The 26,112-nt window shown below is 38.2% G+C and overlaps 1 protein-coding gene across 1 annotated transcript in view; it reads right to left on the bottom strand.

Annotated features, from left to right (window-relative positions):
* SERPINE2 (serpin family E member 2) overlaps positions 1 to 26,112 on the bottom strand; it is a 77,216-nt gene that overhangs the window by 27,324 nt on the left and 23,780 nt on the right. Inside the window, exon 2 of the mRNA XM_044667593.1 lies at positions 3,603 to 3,882. Coding sequence (XP_044523528.1) covers positions 3,603 to 3,882 — 280 coding nt within the window. The remainder of the gene's footprint in view (positions 1 to 3,602; positions 3,883 to 26,112) is intronic.

Consider the following 26,112-nt stretch of genomic DNA (forward strand, 5'->3'; position numbering starts at 1 on the left):
GGACATGACAAAGCACTCCAGAGTCTTTGCCAAGAAAACCCCTGAATGGGGTGACCGAGAGTCAGATATGAATCGTTAATGACTGAATAACAATAACAAAAACTGAGACCCATGGAAGTTAAGTGACTTACTCCAGTCACACCCAGCTAGTAAGTAGAAGAAATCATTTTTGGTCCCATATTCTGACTCCAGAGCCAGCACTCTCTCCATCATGCTTGACAAACCAGTCTTGCTGTAACCCTTCCTCCACAGAGAAATACAACCTTTTCTCCCTAAGGGGCCTGAACACTGAGGTACTGCACCTGATCACTAGCTATACTTTTTTCTAGATTGAGGTTTTTTTTTGTTTATTTGTTTTTTTGCAGTTTAGTCCCAAATGTCAATACTATTGCAACTTTTTGTTTGTTTGTTTTTATAAAAATAAAGAGGGCATCAGAGAGGGTGGATTAGGTGCAGGGGTAACTCAGCAAAAGGTCAAGACCATTAACATTTTTGAAAGTGATATTGGTTGGATTTATTTGTGGGTTTTTTTTAATATCACATTTTTATAGGTCTTCGAGTGTGGGTTTGCCCTGTAAAAGGGTACCAGTCACTATCATCATTGGAGGCAATTCACTTACTATGAACTAATAAAACTCACACCCAGTGTCTTTAGAAAGAATATAATTGTTCTGAAGAAAAAGCCCAAAGAAGAGGCTTTGAATGATGCAACAGAGTGCAGAAATACCTTCTTAATCCCACACAGAGATCTGATGTCACAGACAAGCAAGACCTAGCAAGCCTGGGGATTTGGAGTGACCCCATGTTTGTTTGTTTTTCCTTACCAAGCTATGAGTTTCAGGTTACAGGTTTCCCTTTCTAGTCTTTAGATGCCATCCTCTCTCCTCAGAAAATGGGCACACCAGCTCTGCCTTGCTTAGTTACCAAAAATGGCATTTGCATAGTTCTTAAAAGATTTATGAAATCTTTTACATTCATCATCTCATGAAATTATAATTTTTTTCCTTCTTTATCTTGCTCCATGAAAAAATCTCTTAACCCTTCTCTTAGGTGACTTCTTTTTTTTTTTTTCTGGGGTGTTCACTATATATGGCATGATAGGGAAACAGGGGTTACAAACAACAAAAGGAAAAGTTACAAAAGTGCAGAGGTCTATTCATGAATCTTGGCTCAAATACTAGTCTTCCTCTTTCCCTTCCTTCCCTGAACTCTTTATTTCTGAATCTGATCTCGGAATCAGCCCCATTCAAAGCTTATAATACCTATTTGTTAGATTAGTTAACAGTAGAAAGAGTGTGCACCGAGCTTGAATCAGAACATGGAGAAACCCCAGAAAACCTAGGTCTGGCTCTGGGAAAATCTTTTAAATGTTTTATTTTTTTTTTTTTTAAACCCTTACCTTCCATCTTGGAATCATTACTGTGTATTGGCTCCAAGGCTGAAGAGAGGTAAAGGCTAGGCAATGGGGGTCAAGTGACTTGCCCAGGGTCACACAGCTGGGAAGTATCTGAGGCTACATTTGAAACTAGGACCTTCCGTCTCTAGGTCTGACTCTCAATCCACTGAACTACCCAGCTGCCCCCCTTTTAAATGTTTTGAGCCTCCTTTCCTCATCTCTGAAATGGGTCTAAACTGACATTGACTGCTTTACAGAGCCACTGTGAGGGAAAAGAGGCTTTTAAACCATAAAGTCCTTTCACAACTCACATTTATATTTTAGTTCAATAAGTATTTATTAAATGCCAACTATGTTCCAGGCTCTGTGCTAAGCCCCAGGGGTACAATTAATAAAAAAGACAATCCCTGTCCTCAAGGAGCTATTAATAATAAAAATATAAAATAATCTAATATTCCTTTTCCAGGACAGACTCTCCTAACAGGGTGCTGAATCTTTTTTCTGACATGGACCCCTATGATTGCCTCATGAAGCTCCTTCTCAAAATGTTTTTAAAAATGTGTAAATTTAAAATATAGGATTACAAAGGAGACCAATTATCCTGAAACCCAATTATCAAAGTATCTTTTAAAATAAATTCATAGACTCCAAGTTAAGAATCATTGTAAGAACAATCTCAAAGGAGGTAGATTACAAAACATCCTCCTTATTACAGAGATCATAGTTTTAGAGCTGAAAGGGATGTTAATGGTCATCTATTCCAGCCCTTTCATTTTACAGTTGAGGGAAACCGAGGTCCACAGAAATTAAGTGATTTTTCCCCAGTCATACAAATAGCAAATCAGAACATCTGACACTGAAAATTAAGATACAAAGCTGGCTGAGAATGCAATCCTCTTGACTCCAAATCTAGGACCCTTTACATTGTGCCAAATCTTCTTTCATGCCCTAAAGGGACATTCCACACCTTAGGATACGCCAGTTGGCACATAACTGACCCATCTAAACAACATTAGTTTATACAGCAGAGGGACTTCAGGACTGTCACTCTCCATTTTAAAGATTTTCTCCAACTCAGATCCATAACTTGCAATTTGGGGCCCCAAATTAACTTGGTACAAGCAGCAGGAAAGATTCTCTCCTCTCAAAGTTACAAGATAAATTCAGTTACTGGGATTAGACCCTGATACATTGCCTTATGAGGAAAAAAAGAAACATCAGAACAGAAGCCTCTTGGTGGGCAGAAATGAGTAAATGTGTGGAGTGGTGGCTGGAGTGGGGCTCAGCAGGAGCTCACCTGGGGCACAACTGGGAAGGGATGAAGTTATCATCTGGCAGCTTCCTGTTTTAACTAATTATTCTTGCTAGTAAGCTGCTAAGCTCAACTGTTTGTACCTGTGGAAGGATTCCAAGCAGAGTCAGTTCCCCCTGAACTTCCTGAGGCAAAGCCCTTGATTCATTTCTACACATGTAGAGAACGATGCAAAAAGCAAGTAGCATCTCTCTCTGTGTCTATCTCTTTCTCTTTGTCTCTCCCTTTCTCTCTCTCTGTCGGTCTCTCTCCTTTTCTCTCTCTGTCTCTGTCTCTCTCTCCTTTCTAGTCCTAAAAAATATACTATACTATGATGAGGCTATGCTCGCACTATAGCTCTATTTTTTGAAACACTTCTTTTTTGGCTTGCTCAGTGAATAGCATATTTATCTCAGGGAAGTACTGTGTAGGGGAAATAATGCTGCTTTGGGAACTAGACAGCCTGGGGATCTAGTATCAGCTCTGCCTCTAACTATTTTATCTAGGGCAGCCACTTTGATAATCCTCTGAGCTGAGAATTCTTCTCTATAAAATGAGGCATTGAGCCAGGTCATCTGATCAGATTTAGAGACAGAAGGGAGGTCATCGAATAATATGACTTCTCTGTTTTATAGATGAGGTACTTGAGGCCCAAGGTAGTCTACTAAGGTAGTCAAGTAACTTCTTCCCAAGGTTACAAAAGGAGTAATCAAAGGTGGAATTTCAACACATGCCCTTTAGGTGTAAAGCTAGTGATGCTTCCATTTGTTCAAATATTCAGTGGTTCTAGGAATCTATGATTTCCCCCAATAATCCTAGATACATCTCAAGGAACAAAGAAACTCCACTCTTTGAGGACATCCTGCAAAAGACATCCCTCTGTAAAAGATATCCCAAGAATGAGAGAAAACTAACCATTGACACCGTATCTCATCACTGTTGTCAGCTGCTTCTTTGTCTTGCCATCAGCTCCAAGCTGAAGCATCCCTAGGACCGATGCAATCCCATGAGGGGAAATAATGATATTCTCACGAGGTCGAGACTTGACTATTTGATTAAAAACTTGGATCCCAGTGTCCGAGCCAAGTTCCTCAAGAGAGAAAGGATCAAGATGGGAGTAGGCTGATGTCAAAGTCACTGTGGTGAAAAGGAGAAGTGGAAATTGCCAAGACATGGTTCCTTCTTGAAGGACAACCTGCAAATTAAGGAAAATCAAGATATATTTTACTAAGCCATGTATTAAGGAGTACATTGTGCTCTCAGCTAGGTATCAATCTCTGTAGGAGATATTATGTATTAAGAAAGTGAAGGAAAATAAGGAGAACTCAAATTAAAAATACATCAGCAATTTTTGGAAGTCTCTTAAGAAATCAGAAGCAATGACTGGATTGAAGTCCTGCCTGTGACGCATGGCTACATAATCTAAGCAATTCATTAACTTCTTAGTGACTGAGGTTTCTAACACTATAGCTTATAGTCCAATCATCACTGGTGAAGGGGTTTTCCATGCCTTGGGAGTTTCTGACACTGATAAATCACAGTTCTAAAAGCACATTCCAAGAAATCTTGCCTCCCTTTCCTACAGCCTCACCCTTAGAATCAGTAGAGAAACCCGCAAAGCATCTAAATTCTGAAATATTCCTCTGTTCTTTTCTTGCCTAATAGCAAAGCTTTGGAATTGAGGGAAAGGAAGGAATGAAGGAGAAGGAAAGAGGAAGGGAAGGTTAAGCAACACAAAAAGATTTAATGGAACTTGAGTAGATAGTTACTCATTTACAAGTTAGGGTTTAAGTTGGTTCAGCAGCAACATACCAAATCTGAACCTATTATCCAGATACTTACCCCAACCATGTAACGGCAGTTTATCATAGTTGATAAATTCTGGGATTGAAGTTAGAAAGTCAAGTATTCAAATCCCACCTCAGACACCTATGAGGTAAATCAATTAACCTTTCTCAGCCTTGGCTTCCTCATCTACAAAATGGGGATAACTATAGTCTCTACCTCATGGGAATTTTATGAGAATCAAATTTTAAAATGTGTAAAGTGATTTTCAAACCTTGTAGTTCTATGTAAATATTAGCTATCATTGTTTTAAAATAAAGAAATAATGATATCATTAAAAAAAACAAAAAAAACCTTTTATCTTCTGTTTTAGTATCAATTCTAAGACAAAAGAATGGCAAGGGTTAGGTAATATAGGTTAAGTGACTTGGTCAGAGTCACATAGCTCAGAAGTGTATGAGGCCAGTTTTGAACCCAGGTCCTCCTAACTCCAGGCCTCTTGCTCTCTCCACTGTGCTACCTAGTTGTCCCAATGATTTGTTTTTATATAACCTACATTTCCTAAACTGTCTCCTCACTTCCCCGTCCAGAGAACTGTGCCTTCTAGTAGCTAAATGGCACAGTGACTAGAGTGCTAGAGTGCTAGAGTGCTAGAGTGACTAGAGTGCTAGAGTGCTAGAGTGCTTCCTGGAATCAGGAAGACCTGAGTTCAAATTTGACTTCATATATTTACTAGCTATGTGAACCTGGGCAAGTCACTATATGCCTCAGTTTCTTCATCTGTAAAATGGTGATAATAATATCTTCCTCTTATTGCTATGAAGATCATATGAGATATATTCATAAAGTACTTTACAAACCTTAAAGCATTATATATAAATATTATAACATACATGTATAATATAATAAATATAAATACTAGCTATTATTAAACTAATGGGGGGAACAACAGGTCAGCAAAGCCAATATGTTGGAAAAGCTTGACATTACATGCTCATAATACTCCACTTCTGTAAAATAAAAAACATAAATAGAAGGGAGGGAGAGGTAGGAGCAGATAGGAGGAAAATTCATCCCAAATTCAAATCTCCTCATGCACCTGCTGAAATAGCCAAAAGAGAGTGTACAGATGTTGGAACTGAAGGCCACACTGAATGCCTATAGTATATCTGAGAAGAGCTGTAAGCATACAGATCAAAGATGCATCTGTTTACACGTCTGTTCAGCTACTCTAACTCCATTTGAAATTAGCTTTTTCCCCCATTGAGTAGAACTTGCCAATCCCTTTCAACATTTTTTTCATTTTTGCTGTGAAGCACATTTGGGAAATGTGGCTGTATTTGCAGAAATGCATCCAAATATCTGTTTTATTTAATAAGGGCCTTCACCAGGAATGCTATTCTAAATAAAAGTAGTGTGCCTATGCTAAATAAAAACACACTACCATATAGTAGGTGCTTAATATATGTTTATTGAATGAATGAAAAGCATGTGAATTTACTTATTCTTTTTCCCTTTATAGAGTATACAATTCCCAATGCCTGTTAAACTGTATGTGTGGTATATAAGGTCCAAGTACTTAAAATTATGGGGATTCAGGACCCCATCATCATGGTCATTAGTGATGAAACAAAGTAAGGTGGGAATCAGAGACAGTGTAGAAGGGAGACAACTTAATTAGAGTTAAATCCTGTCTAGACGGATGGATAAAGGTCTTTTCTATCCAACCTGTCCTTTAGGAGGAAAGAAAGGGCAGAAGGCAGGACCAGCTTCAGGGAAAATTCTTTAATTAGAAAAGTTCATCTTTGGTTCCTTCCCATCTTCCTTATGTACTCTTCAAATTTCTGGCCCTTCTCTTTTCCTTGTCCTAGAAGTACCCAGCACCATCAAGCTATTGTCTGGATGTCCATCACTGCTCTGAAGCTCTCATGTAGCAGTCTGGCTCTCTCTGGCCACAAGGTCCCATAGACCAAATAGTCCCCAGACTTTTTTGCATAGTCCTAATTGAAAGAAATGAAAGCTTACCTTTAACAAATACTAACAAGGCAGATCACTTGTCCTAATTATGGTCACCGTGTTCATGCTGGAAGAATTATTCTTCTGATTTTTGTACTCTTCTTACTTTTGCTTCTCTCATTTCTCAAATAGGTATCAGAAGACCAATGGACAATTCATAGGAGAGTATGAATAGCCAATTAACCTTCCCCTCATCCAACTCTTATTTTTTGTTAATATAAATGAATTGCTAATATGTGGTAAGTGTTTTAGGTATCAGTCAGTAAAGGAGATGGTCTTCTTATTAGAAAACACTCTCTTAAATAATATTACAAAGACTATAATGTCTATAAACTATTTCTACTCTCTTCCCCAAACCATTTCTCCCTCATTAGGATGGTAAATCTGGCCATTTTGATCCTTCCTTTCCATTCATAAGCTTCTCATTGGAAGACTGAAGTTATTCCAATTTTTTGCCCCTCAGGAATAAGAAACACTGCTTAGGCAGGCTTAACTTTTCAACACTATTTGTTAAATTAACAATGAATGTCCACCCAAAGCCAAACACATTTCAAGACCTCAAAATCTATCTTGTTCTTACCCCTAGGTATTAGTAGATACCTACAGCTGTCAGCCAAATACTCTTAGAAGTACCTGGCTTCCCTATAAACTTCAAATGCTTGACTTTAATTGTGTAATTATATATATATATATATAAATTTTAAGTTTATTTAGTTAATTAATTTAGAATATTTTTCCATGGTTACATGATTCATATTCTTTCCCTCCCCCAGCCCCCATAGGCAACAAGCAATTCTACTGGGTTTTACATGTATCATTGATCAAAACTATTTCCATATTATTAATACCTGCACTAGAATGATCGTTTAGAGTCTACATCCCCAATCATATCCTCATTAACCCATGTGATCAAGCACTTGTTTTTCTTCTGTGTTTCTGCTCCCACAGTTCTTCCTCTGGATGTGGATATCGTTCCTTCTCATAAGTCCCTCAGAATTGTCCTGAGTCATGGCATTGCTGCTAGTAGAGAAGTCCATTACATTTGATTGTACACGGTGCATCAGAGTCCATGTACAATGTTCTCCAGGTTCTGCTCCTTTCACTCTGCATCAGTTCTTGGAGGTTGTTCCAGTTCATATGGAATTCCTCCAGTTCATTATTCCTTTTAGCACAATAGTATTCCATCACCTAGTTGTGTAATTATAGTAATTATTTGAACTGTGTACCAGTTATTCCCTGTTAGGTTAAATTGGTTGTAAGTTTGCATTGATTACACTACATCTATCCCTTTGTGCTCAGTTTGCATTGATTACACTACATCTATCCCTTTGTGCTCAGTTTCCATAGGTTATATTATTCACTGAGAAAGGCCAAACACTTTCAATTTTAAAAGAATTAGAAGAATTATTGCAAACTTTAGCTTGAGTTAAGTGACATATCTTGCCTAACATACAGCTTATACATTTGCCAAGAGGAACTTGTACTAAAACTTATGTTCTGAAGCTGACAGTTTGTTTACTAGTAACTCCCATCTTCATTAGGAAATATTGGAACATCACAATAGTTGTTCTTCAGCCAGGCTAAGAAATGAATTGTACTTATGTTTGTTTCTTTGTTAAAACTAATTATTTACTTTTGGTGGATTATAAACCCCAAGTAAGACAGTAAAATAAACTATTAGGCTGAAAACAGAGGTATAAACAGAAATATACTTTGTGAAATTTCTAAATTACATGGCTATTAGTCATAACTAGGAGGGTTTGTCATCTTAAGCCAGTCATCCTTATTTTTTTGCATGTGTCACATAAATTACTTTTTCTTTAATTCAGAATTAATTTAATTCAGAATATTTCATGCATCTTCCCATGGATGTAACTGTAAAATAATTGTGTAAGCCAAGGCTTTCTACATTCAAAACTTGAAGGTGACCTACATACTTGGTTTCTCTGGGCTTTTTCCATGGCCAGCATGACCTAATTTTGCTTTGGCTCATAGGATTACTTTTAATATTATTATGCTAAAAGTAAACCAGGAAAAAAAATCTGGAATCTGAGAATTTCCAAATACTTGCTGCAGAAACTTTGTTAACTTTTTAAAACTAGAGATTTCATCTCTTTTTCAAGTTAAAAATCCCAAAAGGCTACTTTGATGAAGATATGGTTACATTTCATTCTATTTAAAGACATTTGGTTATACTGGTTATACTTAAAAAAAATCCTTACAATGTCTGAGCCAATGTATCATACTCATCTTCTTAACTGGTCTGAGTGCCTGTATCTCTATTCATGTTGGCTTTATCCTATTCCATGGTTTAGTTTCAATGAACCATTGTCTTTGTTTCCTGAGTTCCCATGTAAGCCATGGTTAGTCCCTGTCTTCTGATCAGCCTGCACAGCACTGATGTGGACACAGTGAGATCCAATCTCACAACCTGAAGATAGCTACAATGTCCTGAATATGGGGACCCAGTGAAGAATTTATGTTCTAGCATCCTCTGAAGCTTGGATCTCTACTACCTGGTAGTCACAGGATAGTGTCTTACATAAATAACTACCTTGTTTCACTGAATCACTGTTTGATTTAGAAGTTCTGCTGGGAGAAAAAAAAAAACAACTCATCAGTTTTTATTACCACAAGCAGACATTGCCACCTTAGTGGTCTCTCCCAGCTACGGGTGTGGATAAGCCTTGGAAAGAAATCTATTTAAGGGATTGCTGACAGTATGGCAAACCTAGGAGGTCTTAGAAATAGTGAAATTTTGAACAATGTTCTTTAAGGTGGAACTGGCCATTCCTTCTGCTTGCCTATTGTTCTCTAAGTCAAATTGTCCCATATCCTGAATTCATCTATTTCCATGTAAATTAGCAAGATTTATACTTCTCTCCAGTTACTATTTAATTATATCCTTTCAACTAGGTATAAAACTTGGGAATTTCTTTTAGGTCCAAGCATTTCAAGGTATTGAATTACAGTGAAGTAGAAGCAGGTTTTGTTTCATTGATGCTTTTTAAAAAACAAAACAAAACATTACCTTCTGGAAGCAACAAATTGGGGAAAAATTTTTATAACAAAAACCTCTGACAAAAGTCTCATTTCTCAAATTTATAAGGAGTTAAGTTAATTGTACAAAAAATCAAGCCATTCCCCAATTGACAAATGGTCAAGGGACATGAATAGGCAGTTTTCAGATAAAGAAATCAAAACGATCAATAAGCACACAAAAAAGTGTTCTAAATCTCTCATAATTAGAGAAATGCAAATCAAAACAATGCTAAGGTACCATCTCACACCTACCAGATTGGCCAATATGACAGTAAAGGAAAATAATAAATGTGGGAGGGGTCGTGGCAAAATTTGGACACAAAAGCACTGCTGCTGGAGTTGTGAATTAATCCAGCCTTTCTGGAAGGCAATTTGGAATTATGCCCAAAGGGCTTTAAAAGAAAAAATACAATTGCTGGATTTGTACCCCAAAGAGATAATAAGGAAAAATGTTTGTATAAAAATATTCATAGCCACACTCTTTGGGGTGGCAAAAAATTAGAAAATGAGGTTGTCCATTGATTGGGGAATGGCTGAACAAATTGTGGTATATGATGGTGATGGAATACTATTGTGCTATAGGGATTGATGATTTTTCATGTGAACTGGGAGAACCTTAATGAACTGATGCAGTGTGAAATGAGCAGAACTGGAAGAACATTGTACACAGAAAGTAAAACATTGCGGAAAAATACAATGTAATGGACTTTGCTTCTAGTAGCAATGCAACAAGCCAGGACACTCTTGAAGGACTTATGTGAAAGAATGCTATCCCCATTGAGAGAAAGAACTGTGAGAGTAGAAATGCAAAAGCAAAACACATGACATCACTTAACTCTCTCTCTCTCTCTCTCTCTCTCACACACACACACACACACACACACACACACACACACACACACACACATATGTACATGATTTGGGGTTTAGGCTTTAAAAATTTCTCTCTATAGCAAAAAATGAATAATATAGAAATAGGTGTGAGGTAATCACATTTGTACAACCCAGTGGAATTGCTTATTGGGAGGAGGGAGGGAAGAGGGGAAGGAAAGAAAATGAATCATGTAAACATGGAAAAATATTTTAAAAATAAATTAAACTCTTGTTGCTAAAAACAAAACAAAACAAAACAAAAAACAAACCAAAGACTTTTACCTTCTATCTTAGAGTTGACATCAACTCTAAGACAGAAGGTCAAAGGCCAGGCAATTGGGGTTAAGTGACTTGTCCAGGGTCACACAGCTAGGAAGTGTTTGAAGGCAAATTAGAACCCAGGCCCTCCTGAGCCCAGGCCTGGCTTTCCATTCACTGTGTTACCTAACTGTTCTCATTGATGCTTTTTATGTTACATTTATTTCAAAATACATCCCCCCCCTCAACCAGTGAACTATTCTTTTGTAGCAACAAAAAAGGAGTTGAGCAAAGAGAATCGAAATATCAACTCTATCTGACAGCATGTATAATATTCTAGACCCAGTCTTCCAATTCTGCAATGAAGGGAGAGGCTTATTTTCTCAGTTTTTCTTTGGGGCCCAGCCTAGGCCATTGTGGAAAAAAAAGCATTCTGTTTTATGTTAACTTCTTTCTAAAGCAGGCGATTCTTTACATGAAATTTAATTTTGGAAAAAAAACCAGCCCCTGGAAGCTTTCGGGATACAGGTTTTGCCTCATCATAGTTTGTTTTTAAAGGCAAAAATAACACTCAAAATGTTAAGTGCGGGAGAAAAGAATAAGGGTGTTGCCCAAACACACTGGGAAATTTCAATAAGAGTGGCCTCAATTAGTTTTTGCTGTTTTCATTTCTTGAATTAGGTTTTTCATAACAGTAAAAACGCATTCAAATTTATTCTTTTCTCCCAGGGAAGTCATAAACATGTCTACAAATCCATTTGCCCAAGAATTATTCAGATATTTCAAAATAGTTGGTTTCATTCTCCCTAAGCACTACATATTTTCCAGGGTGGGGAAATATACTTGTGTATAGACGAAAGTTTGCTTTATATATGGATGAAAATTATAGTTAAGTGGGATTTAGATTAAGATAAAGGTGCCTTGGAAGACATGAATGAAAACCACTAATTTTATATTATTCATATAGGTGGCATGTGCTTATGACAGTTCTATCCATGGTGTCTTGGAGAGGTCAGAAAAAGAGGAGACACAACTCTTTCCTTCTCTTGTTAAGTCAACTAATCTCTTCTCCCCAGAGGACTGTGACTTTGCTTACGCCCTGATCCCATCTTTCTTACTGCCTATCAGATAATCATTTCAATCATAAACACCTAAAAAGTGCCTATGGGTAAAAGTCTGGTGCCTGAAGACATCTAACTTGGAACGACTGGGTAGATCTTATTATCAACTTCAATTCAACATGCTTTAGAGCAAATTCATTATCTTCCTTTTACAAACAGTTCTCCTTTTGGACTTCCTTAGTTCTGTTTGTTGAACCACCAATCTCCAGTTCCTAAAGCTGAAGGGCACCTTTGTGCTTTCCTAATAGTCAGAGAATTCTGGTCCATGGGATTAGATTGCTTTCCCAGCAAGAATGTCCCTTTTCCTTACACTGGATTGAACAGTAGAGAAGTGTCTTGGCTGTCCAGTTTTGAAAAACTAGGTTTTCTAAATGACCTTTCAGCATTCTCTCTTTCCTTTTCTTTTGTATTCAAAGATATTTTATTTTCTTAATTACATGTACTAACAATTTCAACATATGTCTCCTAAAATTATAAGATCACCTTGATTCCCCTCTTTCTCTTCCCTCCCCACTCCTGGAGAGGGTAAGCAATTTGATCTAGATTATACATATATTATTTATACATATCTTATCATGCAAAACATACCTCCACATTGCTCACTGTTGTAAGAGAATACTCATATAAAACCCAAACCCCCAAATAAAACCGTAAATAAACTAATGTGAAAGATCGTATGCTTTGATATGCACCTGATTCTAGCAATTCTTTCTCTCCTTTTGAATTGTTCCACTCTGTATTGCTGAGAGTTGCTAAGTCTATCACAGTTGATCATTCCACAATATTGCTGTTACTGTGTAAAATATTCTCCTGGTTCTGCTTATTTTGCTCTGTGTCAGTTCATGTAGATCTTTCCAGCTTTTTCTGAAATCATCCTGCTTATCATTTCTTATAGCACAAAAGTATTCCATCACTATCATATACCACAGTTTGTTCAGCCATTCCTCAATTAATGGACATTCCCATAATTTCTAATTCTTTGTTACCACAAAAAGAACTGCTGTAAATACTTTTGGACGAGTAGGTCCTTTCCCCCTTTTTATGGTCTTTTTGGTGTACAGACCCAGTAGTAATATTACAGGATCTGAGGTATGCACAGTTTTATAGCTCTTTGGGCATAGTTCCAAATTGCCCTCCAGAAAGGTTGGATAAGTTCACAATTACACGAAAAAAAGCACTAGTGTCCCGATTTTGCCACATTCCCTCCAGCATTTATCACTTTTCTTTACTGTCGTATTGGTCAATCTAATAGGTGTGAGGTGGTACCTTAGAATCAACATTCTCCCTTTTAATACTCTTTCTTTAGCTTTAACTCAGAGGAGGCACTATGGATCCTGCAGGAATTGTGGATCCATTCTGTACATCATCTTGGGGCTTTTTCTTGGTGCTACCCGAGAATGTGGCTGATGGAAGTTTCTCCTGAACCTTCCTGTTACATTCTTCTGCTGAAGTAGAGAACAGGTCTGCCACTTTGACTTTTACCCTTCCAGGAACTGCTTGGCAGTGACTCTTTAGCTGCTGGGCATATGAATCAGGAACATTGCTTAGAATCCCAGGTATGCATCTAACTTAGTTATGTGTTCTTGAGCAGCTCATTCTCTTTCCATAGCTTTCTGTTTCATCAGTTATTGAAGTAGGGATTCTCAGCCTGGAGTTTATGAGTTTGCTTTGCTTTTAGTATTTCGATAATTGTATTTCAACACAATGGGTTTCTTTTGTAATCTTATGTCTTTAAAAATGTTATTTTGAGAAGGATCTATAAGCTTCACCAGGTCAAAGGGATCCATAAAAGGGATAAAGAACTTGTTGACCTCCAAGTACATTCTAGCACTTAAATTCTATTAATTTAAGGATTGTGGCTTGACCAGCTATTAATAGAACAAAGCAAATTAGCTAATATTTACTATTATTATTATTATTTGCAAAACCCTTACCTTTTGCCTTAGAATCTATATTATGTATTGGTTCCAAGGCAGAAGAGTGGTAAGGGCTAGGCAATGGAGGTTAAATGACTTGCCCAGGGTCACACATCTCAGAAGTGTCTGAGGCCAGATTTGAACCCAGGATCTCCCATCTCTAGGCCTGGCTCTCAATCCAGAGTCACCCAGCTGCCACCTACTATTATTATTAATGACCAAGAATCTCACATTTTGTAATTGCACTGCAGTGAAGCCCACGTACCTCCCTAATTGCTATCTATGTGATGATAATAGTAACATCTAACATTCTTAAGGCACTTTATGGTTTGTAAGGCCCTTTTTATATATTATTCCATCAGATTCTCACAATGGCTCATGGTGAATGCTATTATGGTTCCCACTTTAAATACAGACAAGGAAACAGGCTGCAAAAGGAGCAGTAACTTGCCCAGAATTATATATATGTATAATATACTTATTATATAATTGCATTATATAATATGGAATTATTATTTTTATATATTTTATATTATTCATATGCTTATATTATTATTTTGATATATTATATATAATATACAACATACAATATTATATTTGTATATTATAATTTACATATATTATATAATGATTATATATATGTGATATATGTATATATAAACCTTTACCTTACTTCTTAAAATTAATACTGTGGGGGGCAGCTGGGTAGCTCAGTGGAATGAGAGTCAGGCCAAGAGATGGGAGGTTCTAGGTTCAAATCTGACCTCAGCCACTTCCCAGCTGTGTGATCCTGGGCAAGTCCCTTGACCCCCATTGCCTACCCTTACCACTCTTCTGCCTTGGAACCAATATACAGTATTGACTCCAAGATGGAAGGTAAGGGTTTTAAAATTAAAAAAAAAATCAATACGTGCATTGGTTCCGAGGCAGAAGAGTGGTAAGGGCTAGGCAATAGGGAGGGGGGTAGATTAGGTGACTTACCTGGGGTAACACAGCTAGAAAGTGTCTGGCTCTGGATTTGAACCCAGTGCCTGTCCCTCTCCCCCATCTCTAGACCCAGCTTTGTATCCACTGAGCCACCTAGCTATCCTCCAATACATGTTTAAGGAAGGATTTCAACTTAGGTCTTCCTGACTCTGAGCTCATCTCTCTAACTACCCTACATCCAAATGTACCAGATTTTATTAATCTTGGCTATGATAAAAGATACATAATTTGAAAAATGTGCCTTTCTCCACTGATTCAAGATGGTAGAAACTCTAAAACAAGCTTAAAGGGTTCCTTGACCCTCTCTGGGTGTGTACCAAACTGTCAGAATCAGCTTGTGTCTTCAAAAGCTATAGTGACACTGAATGAGAAATGTGAAATAGCAACCGGTCAAGTTGAAAACGAGCCCTCGACTTTTTGGGCGACTGTGCTGTCATTACTGTCTAGATTCTCGGTAGTGTCTGAGAAAGCCATGTTACTTGGATGGCTGAATTCTACACAAGACCAATAGAACAATAACATGTTAATGCTCTGTAACCTGCAGACAATTAAGGCCAAGAGGAATACAACCCTGAATTCTAATCCTTGGATCTGGCCCCAGCACTCTCATTGTCTCTCGACTCTCGGAGCAGTCACTCGGTGCACACAGCTGTGTCCCACAGCCAGGAAAGGTCCGAGACCAAATTTTAACTCAAGACTGCGTGTCTCTAGATCTCGCTCTTCATCCACTGAGCATCCAGTGGTGCCCCCAAGTTCCCACCTTATAGAGATCATTTCATTCTTTAGACTTGTATCTTAAAAGCCTAGTTTATAGAGATCATTTCATTCTTTAGACTTGTATCTTAAAAGCCTAGTTTAGTGCCTAGCACAGAGGAGGCATTTAATAAATGCTTATAGGGACAGTGGATAGAGTACTGGATGTAGAATCAGAGACTCATCTTCCCAAGTTCAAATATAGCCTCAGATACATTAATTCTGTGACCCTAGACCAATCCCTTAATCCTGTTTGTAGATACAATGATGAAGTATTTCAATAAAATGATGGATATCTTTTTTAGGAAATGATTCAATCCATTTATCAAAACTTGTGGGTTGCTCTGGGTGCAAATACTCTTCTTTGATGCAGATTTCAACCTATTTAATAACTACATACATGTACGGGTTTAAGTTTTGCAAAGTACTTTTATCCCAACAAGCTTGTGTGCAGGGTGTAGAAGAAATAGCTTCATTTTATCAGATAAAAAAAACAAACAACTGAGGCATAGAAAGCTTCAATGATGTGTCCATCATCATATGGTTGGTGATTATCCGAGGTGTGGATTTGAACTTGGGTTTCCCGAATCCAATACTCTTGCCATTTCACTGAAAATTACTTCAAGGCAATCTGATCTTTATTCACAATTAGTGTAGCTAATTGTGCATATAAAATAATTGGTTCTAGTGATATTCTTCTGTAGCTATTATTACTATTGATAGGAGCAGCATCAATGATCATTTGTCATATGTTTGCTTCAGTTTCTTTAATTACAAAATATGGATAATGAGACTATTTATCTCCCAGGATTGTTCTGAGGATTAAATGCAATAATATTTGGAAAATGATTAGTACAGGGACTAACACATAATAGGCATGATAGAAATGCTAGGTATCATCATCATTATTATTATTATTGGAGGCAGCTAGGCGGCTCAGTGGATAGTGTGCTGGTGTCAGGAAGACCTGAGTTCAAATCCAACTCTGGCATTCCCTAGCTGTGTGACCTAGGGCAAGTTACTCAACCTGCTTGCCTCAATCTACTGGAAAATAAAATGACAAATCACTCCATTATCTTTGTCAAGAAAACCCCATGGACAGTATGGTCCACTGGGCCATCAAGGGTCAGCCACAACTGAACAACAACAATTATTATTACTCTCCACACCAACCTGTATACAGAATACTTTCTTTACTCCAAAGATCTCAAAACCTGAAAGAGCCATTAGATTAGCTATAGATATGAGAACAAATCCCACGTGAGGGAAAAAGGTCTACTAAAACAATACACAGACACACACAGACACACACAAAATTTGATGTTGAAAAAAAAATAAATTAAAAAAAATTTGATGTTGACCACAACAAGGGAAGCTAAAAACTCCCATTTCCTTTCACATTGCCATGCTCAACCACCAACTATTTTAAGTACATGACCAAAGATGGCTATGAGAAATACACATATAACAAAACAACAGCATTCTGGGAGTCTGCTATATTATGCAGAGGAATCCTGTAATGACCTAACCCAATTCTAGGGGCCTCATGATGACACATGGTACCTCTGCATGGAGAGGTAATGGAATCATAGTGAAGATTTTGTTTATAGGCATGGCCAATGCTGGAACTTATTTTGCTTCAATACATCTATCTGTAATGGACTTTTTTTTTTGTTGTTGGTTAAATGACTTTCTCAAAACAAGGGAAACAGCATGAAGTGGGATCTGAAATTGGACAAGCCATTTAACCTGTTTGCCTTACTGGAGAAGGGAATGGCTATTTGTTATTGTTCAGTCATTTCACTGATGTCCATTCTTTGTGACCCCATTTGAGATTTTCTTGGAAGAAATGTCATTGATTTGTTATTTCCTTATCCAGTTTATTTTACAGATGAGGAAACTGAGGCAAACAGGGTTAAGGAAATGGCAAACCACTCCATTATCTTTGTCAAGGAAAACCCAAGAACAGTATGGTCCACAGAGTCACAAAGAGTTGGACCTGACTGAGCAACAACAACAAAAACCACTGAACCCAAACTCAGTCCACTTATAGGAAAAATGGAAAGGGTACGAGATTGGAAGTCACAGTCTTTAATCAAATCCCAGCTTCATTGCTTATTGCTTGTGTGATATTGGGCTAGCCATTTATCTTCCTTGTACTTCCATTTTCCCACCTATAAAACTTTTGAGGTTTAATTAGATGACCCCAAAGGTTTCTTCTAGGTCTAAATCTACAGGCTTCCAAAACAAGAAAAACACGGTTTATCTTGATGGACCAGAGTGGCATGTGTTTCTTGTCTGAAGAACAGGCAGGTTGGTTCCCTGATCCTTTCAACCAGTTCTTTACAATGACCCTCCTCCTCATCTTTACACTCTTCACAAATATTCTAGGTGGTCACTGGGCTTCCATATTCTGAAGTAAAGGAAACACACTACTTTTCTGACCCTTAAAAATTTATCTTAATGGCACTTGGAAGGGCAGCCTGTCTTTACAAAGCAATAATCTTTTTAGATTTCAACAGAAACCCTACAGACAGAAATTCTGCCTGTATTGCTAAGTTAAATTTATTAAACTGAGCTTCTTGTAGCACATCCCGGAGAGGGATAGAATATTGTGCCGAGTCACAAGGGTGGATGGAACAGGGGCTCCCTGCCCCCCCTAAAACTCCCTCCCAGCAGGCAGATGGGACTTTTGAATGTTCAGTGAAACTAGTCTATAAAAAACAGTTCAGATTCTTCTTAGGAAAAGAAAAGGGGGAGAAAACGTTGCCAAGCTAACAAGTAATTGCATCCTGTTGGCACATCCTTCCCCACACCCCACCTCAGCTTTCCTCAGCTCACACTTTTTTTTAATGGAATGAAATCTGATAGTGCTTGTTATGAAGGGAGAAGACTTGTCAGTTGTAGGGAGAGAGCATGTAAAGTGTTCCCATTCCAGCTTCTTCCACCCACAGATCATTCTTACTGCTGCTGTACTTGCTGGACATTCTCTAAGCTAATTCAATCCAAGCTCCATGTTTGCATAAGCAAAATTGAAGACTGAAATCCATACTTTTCACTCCCATTCTTAATTGGTAGAGACTCAACACAGTGTGTAAGTTCTCAGAATAAGGACTTGACTGTCATAGTGGGTCACATTTGTTTGATTATCCCACATGATGAGTCCTGGTAAGTAGCTCTAGGTACTCTGGAGAGGACTACTAAGAGGTGTTTTTTTTTTTTTTTTTTTGTCCTGGAAGAAGAGCTGATGAATGACCAGTGTGAGGCTGCCACGTTCTAGGAATGATAAAAGTTACTTTTTTCTCAGTTCCTAGGGCATCATCTCTGCCTGCAGTACACTATTAAGGTCAGGATCTGGACTTAACTCAAGCAGGAACTTGAGTCATGGGTAAAAAAGGCCAGGAAGTCACACTCAGATGGGCAAGAGGCCTGGGTGCACCCAGCACCTCTTGTCCATTCAATCTCTAATCCCAGCCCTTTTGAACCATAACCAAATGAAACAGAAATCTGATACAGTACAATTAAAAATTAAAAACCGAGTTGGGTCTTCAGGGGCACATACTAGTATTTGACCCAGTTTTCTTGAAATAATGGCAAAAACAATGGACTTAGGTTCAGAATATCTAGCTCTGGATCTATCCATGAAGGAAATCACTAAATCTTTCTGAGCTTCACTTTTCTTAGCTGTCAAACAAAGGGGCCAGACTAGGTTATTTTTAATATCCTTCTAATTCTGACTTTCTATGAGTTGCTGAATCTTCCCACCATCTTTTATGGCAAAGATGATATCTGTTTGGGATCTACTCATGGCCGGCAATCTGCTCATTATGGCAAATGTCTGTGCCCAGGAACCAAACTGAGATAGGGACGCTAATGAAGACTATTCTAATTTCAAGGTTATATTGGTACTTGTCCCTCAATTGTGATATGCGGTAGTGTGAAGAGACTAGAAAGGATGGGAGAAGTAACTTGGTAAATATATTGGGATTCGTAATCTGAGTAGAACTGAATTTACCCGAACATAATGAGAGTTCTTATTTAATGATCTGCCTTAAAATGGTACAATGACAGGAAACTAGGTCTTCAAAGACTCCATTAAAAAAAAATTCTAATTCTCCTTTACTATCATATCCTTCCCACTGTCAGTAGAACCAGGAGTGCTCTGGGTTGAGCTGCTAAGGACCAGGGGTGGTCTTCTAGCTTTGCTCCTTATTAGCTGTGTGAAACAAACTTTTTTGGACCTCATTTTTCTCATGTATACGTCAGCTTTTGGTCATGCCTGTGTTTTCATTGCTATGAGGGAGCTCCCAGGGTGAAAACTCTCTGTATACTTACCAACAACTCAGCTGTAGTTTAGAGAGTTGCCTGGAAGACCCAAGAAGTGGCTAACTTTCTAAGGATTATAAGTACAAATGGATCAGAGAATGGACTCCAACTCAGGTCTTCCTCAGGCCAAGGTTAACCCTCTATATCCACAATACTATGCAGACTATAAAATTTGTTGTTCATTCTTGTCTGACTCTTTGTGACCTCATTTAGGGTGTTTTGGGGAAAGATAGAGGAGTGGTATGCTATTTCCTTCTCCAGCTCATTTTTACAAATGAGGAACTGAGGTCAACAGGGTTGAGTGACTTGTCCGAGGTCACACAACTAGTATCTGAAGCCACATTTGAACTCAGACCTTCCTGACTCCAGGTCTTGCATTCTATCCATTGTGCCATCTACCTGCCTAATCTTGAATATTATTCCTATGTAAATTTGTCTATGAAGGGAAAAAAGAAACTACAGAGGACCTGGGAGTTTGGGTTTTAAAACCTGCACTAGAGAGCATCCCAGAATAATTTTCCATAACTAAAGAATAATTCTGATTCTTTTAAGCCTTTCCCCATCTCTATTTCTGCCCCCCCCCAAAAAAAACCTCCCAAAGCTAGCTCCCTTTCTATTAACTGGTGTTACTTTTGGAGTTGTGTGCCAGAAGTTGACTAAATAACCTCTATTTTTATTTCTTTGCTTTTGGAAAGACTCAGTGGTACAGTATAAGACTTTATTAGCTTTCCCACATCTGGGTTAAACACCCTTGGGGAGAGATTGGCTCAGTAGCCTCCTTGTCCCCAGAGGCTATCTGTTGGAATGTAATCCAGCCTGGTCACTGCTGGCAATCTGAACAAAAGGGCCTTGGCCACTCTGTGAGGGAGGCCTTGAAGTGTTCTCTGCTGGAGTCTGGAAGTTAAGATTTACTCAGTAAACAGTGGTCAATATACCAGCTTCCAGGCATTTCCTTTTCTGTTTTTTTTTTTCTCCAAGAATGCCAAGTTTGGGCAACACAACCATCCAAAGGAGGGCCAAATGAGCCCCCAAATAACAGGGCTTTGAAGCCAGGGGAGCATTATTCTTAGTAATTACTAAGAACCAGTTAAAAAAAGTAAAACATTTTGAGGTAACTGAGAAAGGAATAGGAAGCATTTAAAAAAAAAAAGTAAAATTTGGGATCACAGATGAGGCAGTATCTGGAAGGGAGTTGAGAGGTAATCTAGGCTAGTCTCCTCATTTACAAGATGTGGGAATCAAGGCCCAGAGGAGTTAAGATTTATTCCCTGAAACATATCTAGTGAGCACTAGACCAACTACTCCATTTCGGGGGCACCTTTGATGTCTCCCTAAATATTTTTGAAAGTATTTTAAAAAACCACATTTAAAATGGGGAGGGGAGGATCAGGCAGATCCATCTGATGTCAACTTCTTTTCATTTACATTGTTAATTTTAGAAATGAGGAACCAGTGTCAGATTTAGGCTGTTCCCAATTAACAAGCTGAGAATCTTCCAAAAGTCTGTTTGTCAGGGTCGTTTGGAACTCAAAATGCATTTTGCAGGAGAAATGATGCTCGAGTCTCCAGGCCAGCCCACAAAGCAATCCATGAATCAACAAGCATTTATTAAGTATTGGAAGGGTGGGAAAGGCCTCCAGAAGGTGGGATTTGAGCTGAGTCTTGAAGGAAGAGAAGGAAACTGAGTGACAGAGGTTAGGAGAGAGAATGTTCCAAGCAAGAGGGAAAATTCCTGGAGTTGACTGAATAGAGATTAACATGGAAAGTCCCCTCATCTTAGACCCTGTACACTAAAAAGATTTTAGTTTCCAGAAGGGATGGCACAGAGCCCTAAATACATCATGGTATGTGTTTTCTAAGGCTCAGGCTTAGGGAGACACTATCCATGCTCCTGGGATGGTAGTGGTGGAGCTGGCTGGGGAAGGAATATATTTGGAAATGAAGATGACATAAAATGAAAAGATACCAATAAAAACTTAAAAAGAGGGGAGGGATGAGTGACAACTTAAGGAAGGTTAAAGAGGAGTTTTGGGGTATGTATGTTCCACTTTTAGGATGAGAGAAAACTTAGCAAACTTGTTGGCAGAAAGAGCTCTCTCTCTCTCTCTCTCTCTCTCTCTCTCTCTCTCTCTCTCTCTCTCTCTCTCTCTCTCTAAGAAAAAACATCTCTTTTGGAGCTAGGGGTGGGGGATGGAGGGAGTTGTTTGATTTTTAACGTGAAGTCTATAGACCTTTTCTCAAAATAAAACCATGATAAGAAAACTGGTGTCAGGAAGACCTGAGTTCAAATCCCACCCCAGATTCTCACTGTGTAATTTTGGTCAAGTCACTTAACCCCTGCTTCATTTTCCTCCGCTGTAAAATGAGAATAATAATAGCAGCTACCTCCACTGAGATAATATTTGTAAGGCACTTAATGTAGTACCCGGCACATAGAAGGTGCTACATAAATGCTGGCTATTATCATATATTTCAGTTAGATAAATGATAATAAAGATGTATATTTTTGTCCATTTAAGTTCACAGATTCCCTATAATTTGTCCAAGGATGCCTTAGGAATCAGTGGAACCCCAGTTAAGAATCTCTGCTAATAGTCCAACTACTTCTCAAGTGTTTTAATTGGTGATGCAGTGGAAAGAATGCTTGAGTCTCAGACACTTCTTATCTGTGTAACCCTGGGCAAGCCACTTAGCTTGTGTTTGCCTCAGTTTTCTCAACTGTAAAGTGGGGATATTAATAGCTCTTATCTTGCAGGGCATCAAATATGAAAATATTTGTAAAAAATGCTTAGCACAATGCCTGGTACATAACAGATGCTATATAAATGCACCTTTCTCTCAATTGGAGGAACAAAAAGTAGTGGTCTCCACTGCAAGATAGAGGGTTTCCATATTCAATGAAGCACATTCCTAAGTCAAAGACAACATGTGCTAAGAAAGAAAAGTCAGGCTATTTTTAAAATTCCCATTGTACTCCAGAAATCCGCTCACATACCCATGCATAAGGAAAGCCTTGAATCGACTCCCTCAGCACCCTTTTCTTTCACATGAAAACCCCTAAGAATGAAATGCAAAATAACTACCTTAATGCTATTTTAATCTTGAGGCTATCACACAGAAAATTATTATGCACTTCCTAGCTTTATCGGCTACACTGCAACAATATTTTCTGTGATTAAAGTCCCCAAAGGCCCATGAGTCATTATGTAAATTTCCCATATGAAATAGTCAATTGTGTTCTTGGAGCTATGGCCAACAGTAAAAACCCATCCAGGTTGGACATTCCATTGCATTTTTTTAGCTAATTGAAAATATCACAGGTGTAACACATGAGTTAAAGCTCCCATGAGGAAATTCAATTTGCACTCCTCCACCTAAAAAGCATGCAAGCCAATCCTCACGTTACACTGTTCTGCACTTCTAATTCAATATTGTTTGCCTGAGGATTGAACTAATCAGAAATGTTCACGTTGCAAATTGATGACCTGGGACTTTTAATGTTGAGTGACTTTTAAAACAGTGCCTTTTATTGTACCTGCTTTACTGTAGAAACACAAACAAATGTGGTTTGCATAGACAACAGTGAAGAAAAGGCAAATCCTCAAAATTTGGAGTAACAGATATTTACCTGGGGAAGATGCTATGTCTACTTTGTTCCTTGAGAGGTCACGATTCCAGTAATAGCAACATACACAACTGCCTATGGGATATCTCCATCCAGCAATCCTGCAGGTTCTTCAAACTAAACATGTCCAAACTGGAATTCATTCATGAACTATTCTCCACTGTTACTCGGAACCAGGACAATTTATATAATAACAACAATACTGTATAGACAGAAAGAATTAGCAGCTCTGATCAATGATGGTCAGCCACAGTGTCAGAGGACTTAGGATGAAATATGCCACCCAGCTGCCCACCTTCCGCTGGGTAGAGAGGTGATGAGTTCAGAGTGCAGAAGAAATGGCCAATGTGGGAGTTGGTTTTTCTTGCTTTTTCCATGGGGGCAAGGGAGAGGGAGGAAGGAGAGAATCTGAAAAAGTAGATCTTATTAAAAAAATGGGAAAGAACCTATTTGAACAAAAACATGTATAGCTGCTCTTTTTGTGGTGGCAAAGAATTGCTAAAAGCGTTGTCTATCAATTGGAGAATGGTTGAACAAATTGTGATATATGCCAGTGATGGAATACTATTGTGCTATAAGGAATGATGAACAGAATGATTTCAGAAAGAGCTGGAAAGACCTACATGAACTAACTGATGCAGAGTGAAATAAGGAGAACCAGGAAAACATCATATACTGTAACAATAATATTGTGGAATGGTCGAATGCGACAGACTTAGCTACTAACAGTAACACAATGATCCAGAACAATCTGAGGGACTTGTGAAAGATTACTCTTCGCCTCCAGAAAAAGAACTGTTGGAGTAGGAATGCAGATGAAAACATACTGTTTTTCACTTTAATTTATTTGGGTTTTTGGTTTTATATGATTATGCTTTTATAAAAATGAACAATATGGAAATATGTTTTGCATGATAATACATGTATAACCCAGAACTTGCCAGCTCTGGGAAGGGGAGAAGGGAGAGAGACAATTTGGACCACATAACTTTGGGAAACTTATGTGGAAATGTTATTACATGTAATTGGTAAAAAAAATTTTTTTAAGTAGATCTGAAAATAAAATGATGTTTGATTTAAAGAAACCCACTGGTCTTCAAAACTTCCTTATTTCTTTTGAAGGTTTTACCATCCTCCAAGTCACTGGGTTTGCAAACTCAAAGTAATCTCCAACTCTTCCTTCTCACTCACACTGCCCCTTCCCAATATTCCATAAGATATCAAACCTTAGTGATTCTACCTCCACAAAATTATTCATATTGATCTATCCCTTTCCTTTTACTCATACCCCTACCACCCTAAATTTGGTCTTCATCACCTCTTTCCCAGACTACTACAACACCCTCCTAATTGGTCTCCCTGATTTTAGTTTCTCCTCTCCAATCCCATCTACCACACAAAAATGCCACAATAGTTTTAAAAATTTTGGTATTTGTTATTCTGCCCTTTAACCCTAAAAAATGAATATTTCTATATGCAAGGAAGAACAGAAAAAAGATGACTGCAAATAAAACTACAAATCTCTATTATGTTACACAATGCTTTTTCAAAAAGTGTGCAATAAATTCAGTAGGCTATTTTCAAAGTTGTCCTGCTAGTATGTTTTCTTCTGAACTTCCTTTTATTGTCTTTTGAGCATTTTCTTTAAGCTGCTCCCAATAGTCTTTTCTTTCATTTTTTGGCAACACTTCCACTCGCCCTCCTAATCTTCTCTCCACCCCACTACACTCAATGGGAAAAATAAAACAAACAACCCCCCCCCCCAAACCCTTGTGATAAACTTAGTCAAGCTAAACAAACTCACCCAGTGGTCATTTCTGAAGATTTGGGCTTCATCCTGTACCCTTAATCCATCACCCCTCTGGCAGGATCTTGTTGAGTCCCCTGGAGTTCTGATTAATCATTTCCCTCATCAGAGTTCTTTCCAAATCTTTCCAAACTGTCTTTACAATGTTGTTGTCGTTGTAGAAATTATTCTTCCTATCTATTCACTTCCCTCTCCTTTGGTTCAAGCAAGTCTTTCCAGGTTTCTCTGAAACCAGACCTTTCATCATTTCTTGGAGTGCAATAAAATCCTATAACATTTATATATTATAATTTGACATGCCATTACCCAGCTAATGTATCTGCAGTGCTTTATACCACACCAGGCACATAGTGAGAGCTTAAAAATGAAAAAAAAACCCTATCTTCCATCTTAGAATCAATACTATGTATTGGTTCCAAGGCAGAAGAGTAGTAAAGGCAGAAGAGTCAACAAGGATAATATAGTTAGGGAGTGCCTAAGGCCACATTTGAAACCAGGACCTCCCCTCTCTATGTCTGGCTCTCTCAATTAATTGAATCACCTCTCTGCCCCATAATAAGTTTTTATTGATTGACTAATGAGTTCCCCTGTTAATTCCATTTCTGTGCTACAAGAAGCTGTTGTGAAGGTTTGTCCATCTAGGTCCTTTATCGCTTTCTTTGATCTCTTTGGGGTATGGGCTTAGGGGTGGTGTCATTGAGTCAGAAGGTACACACACAGAGGTTCAGGGTTAAGATGGCGGCAGAGTAAGAAGCAGCTCTTAACCTCTCCTGACCGAAACACACAAAACTCCTCAAGGGGACATAAAAACAAGTCCAGACGAATGGAGGAACCCCACAACAGGGCACAGCGTGGAAGGTACGTGGAATCGGGGCATTTCCATGCTATAAAGGGGTGAAACAGCTCTCACTAAATC

The sequence above is a fragment of the Gracilinanus agilis genome, chromosome 3 (genome assembly GCF_016433145.1).
Source record: "Gracilinanus agilis isolate LMUSP501 chromosome 3, AgileGrace, whole genome shotgun sequence".
Lineage (NCBI taxonomy): Eukaryota > Metazoa > Chordata > Mammalia > Didelphimorphia > Didelphidae > Gracilinanus > Gracilinanus agilis.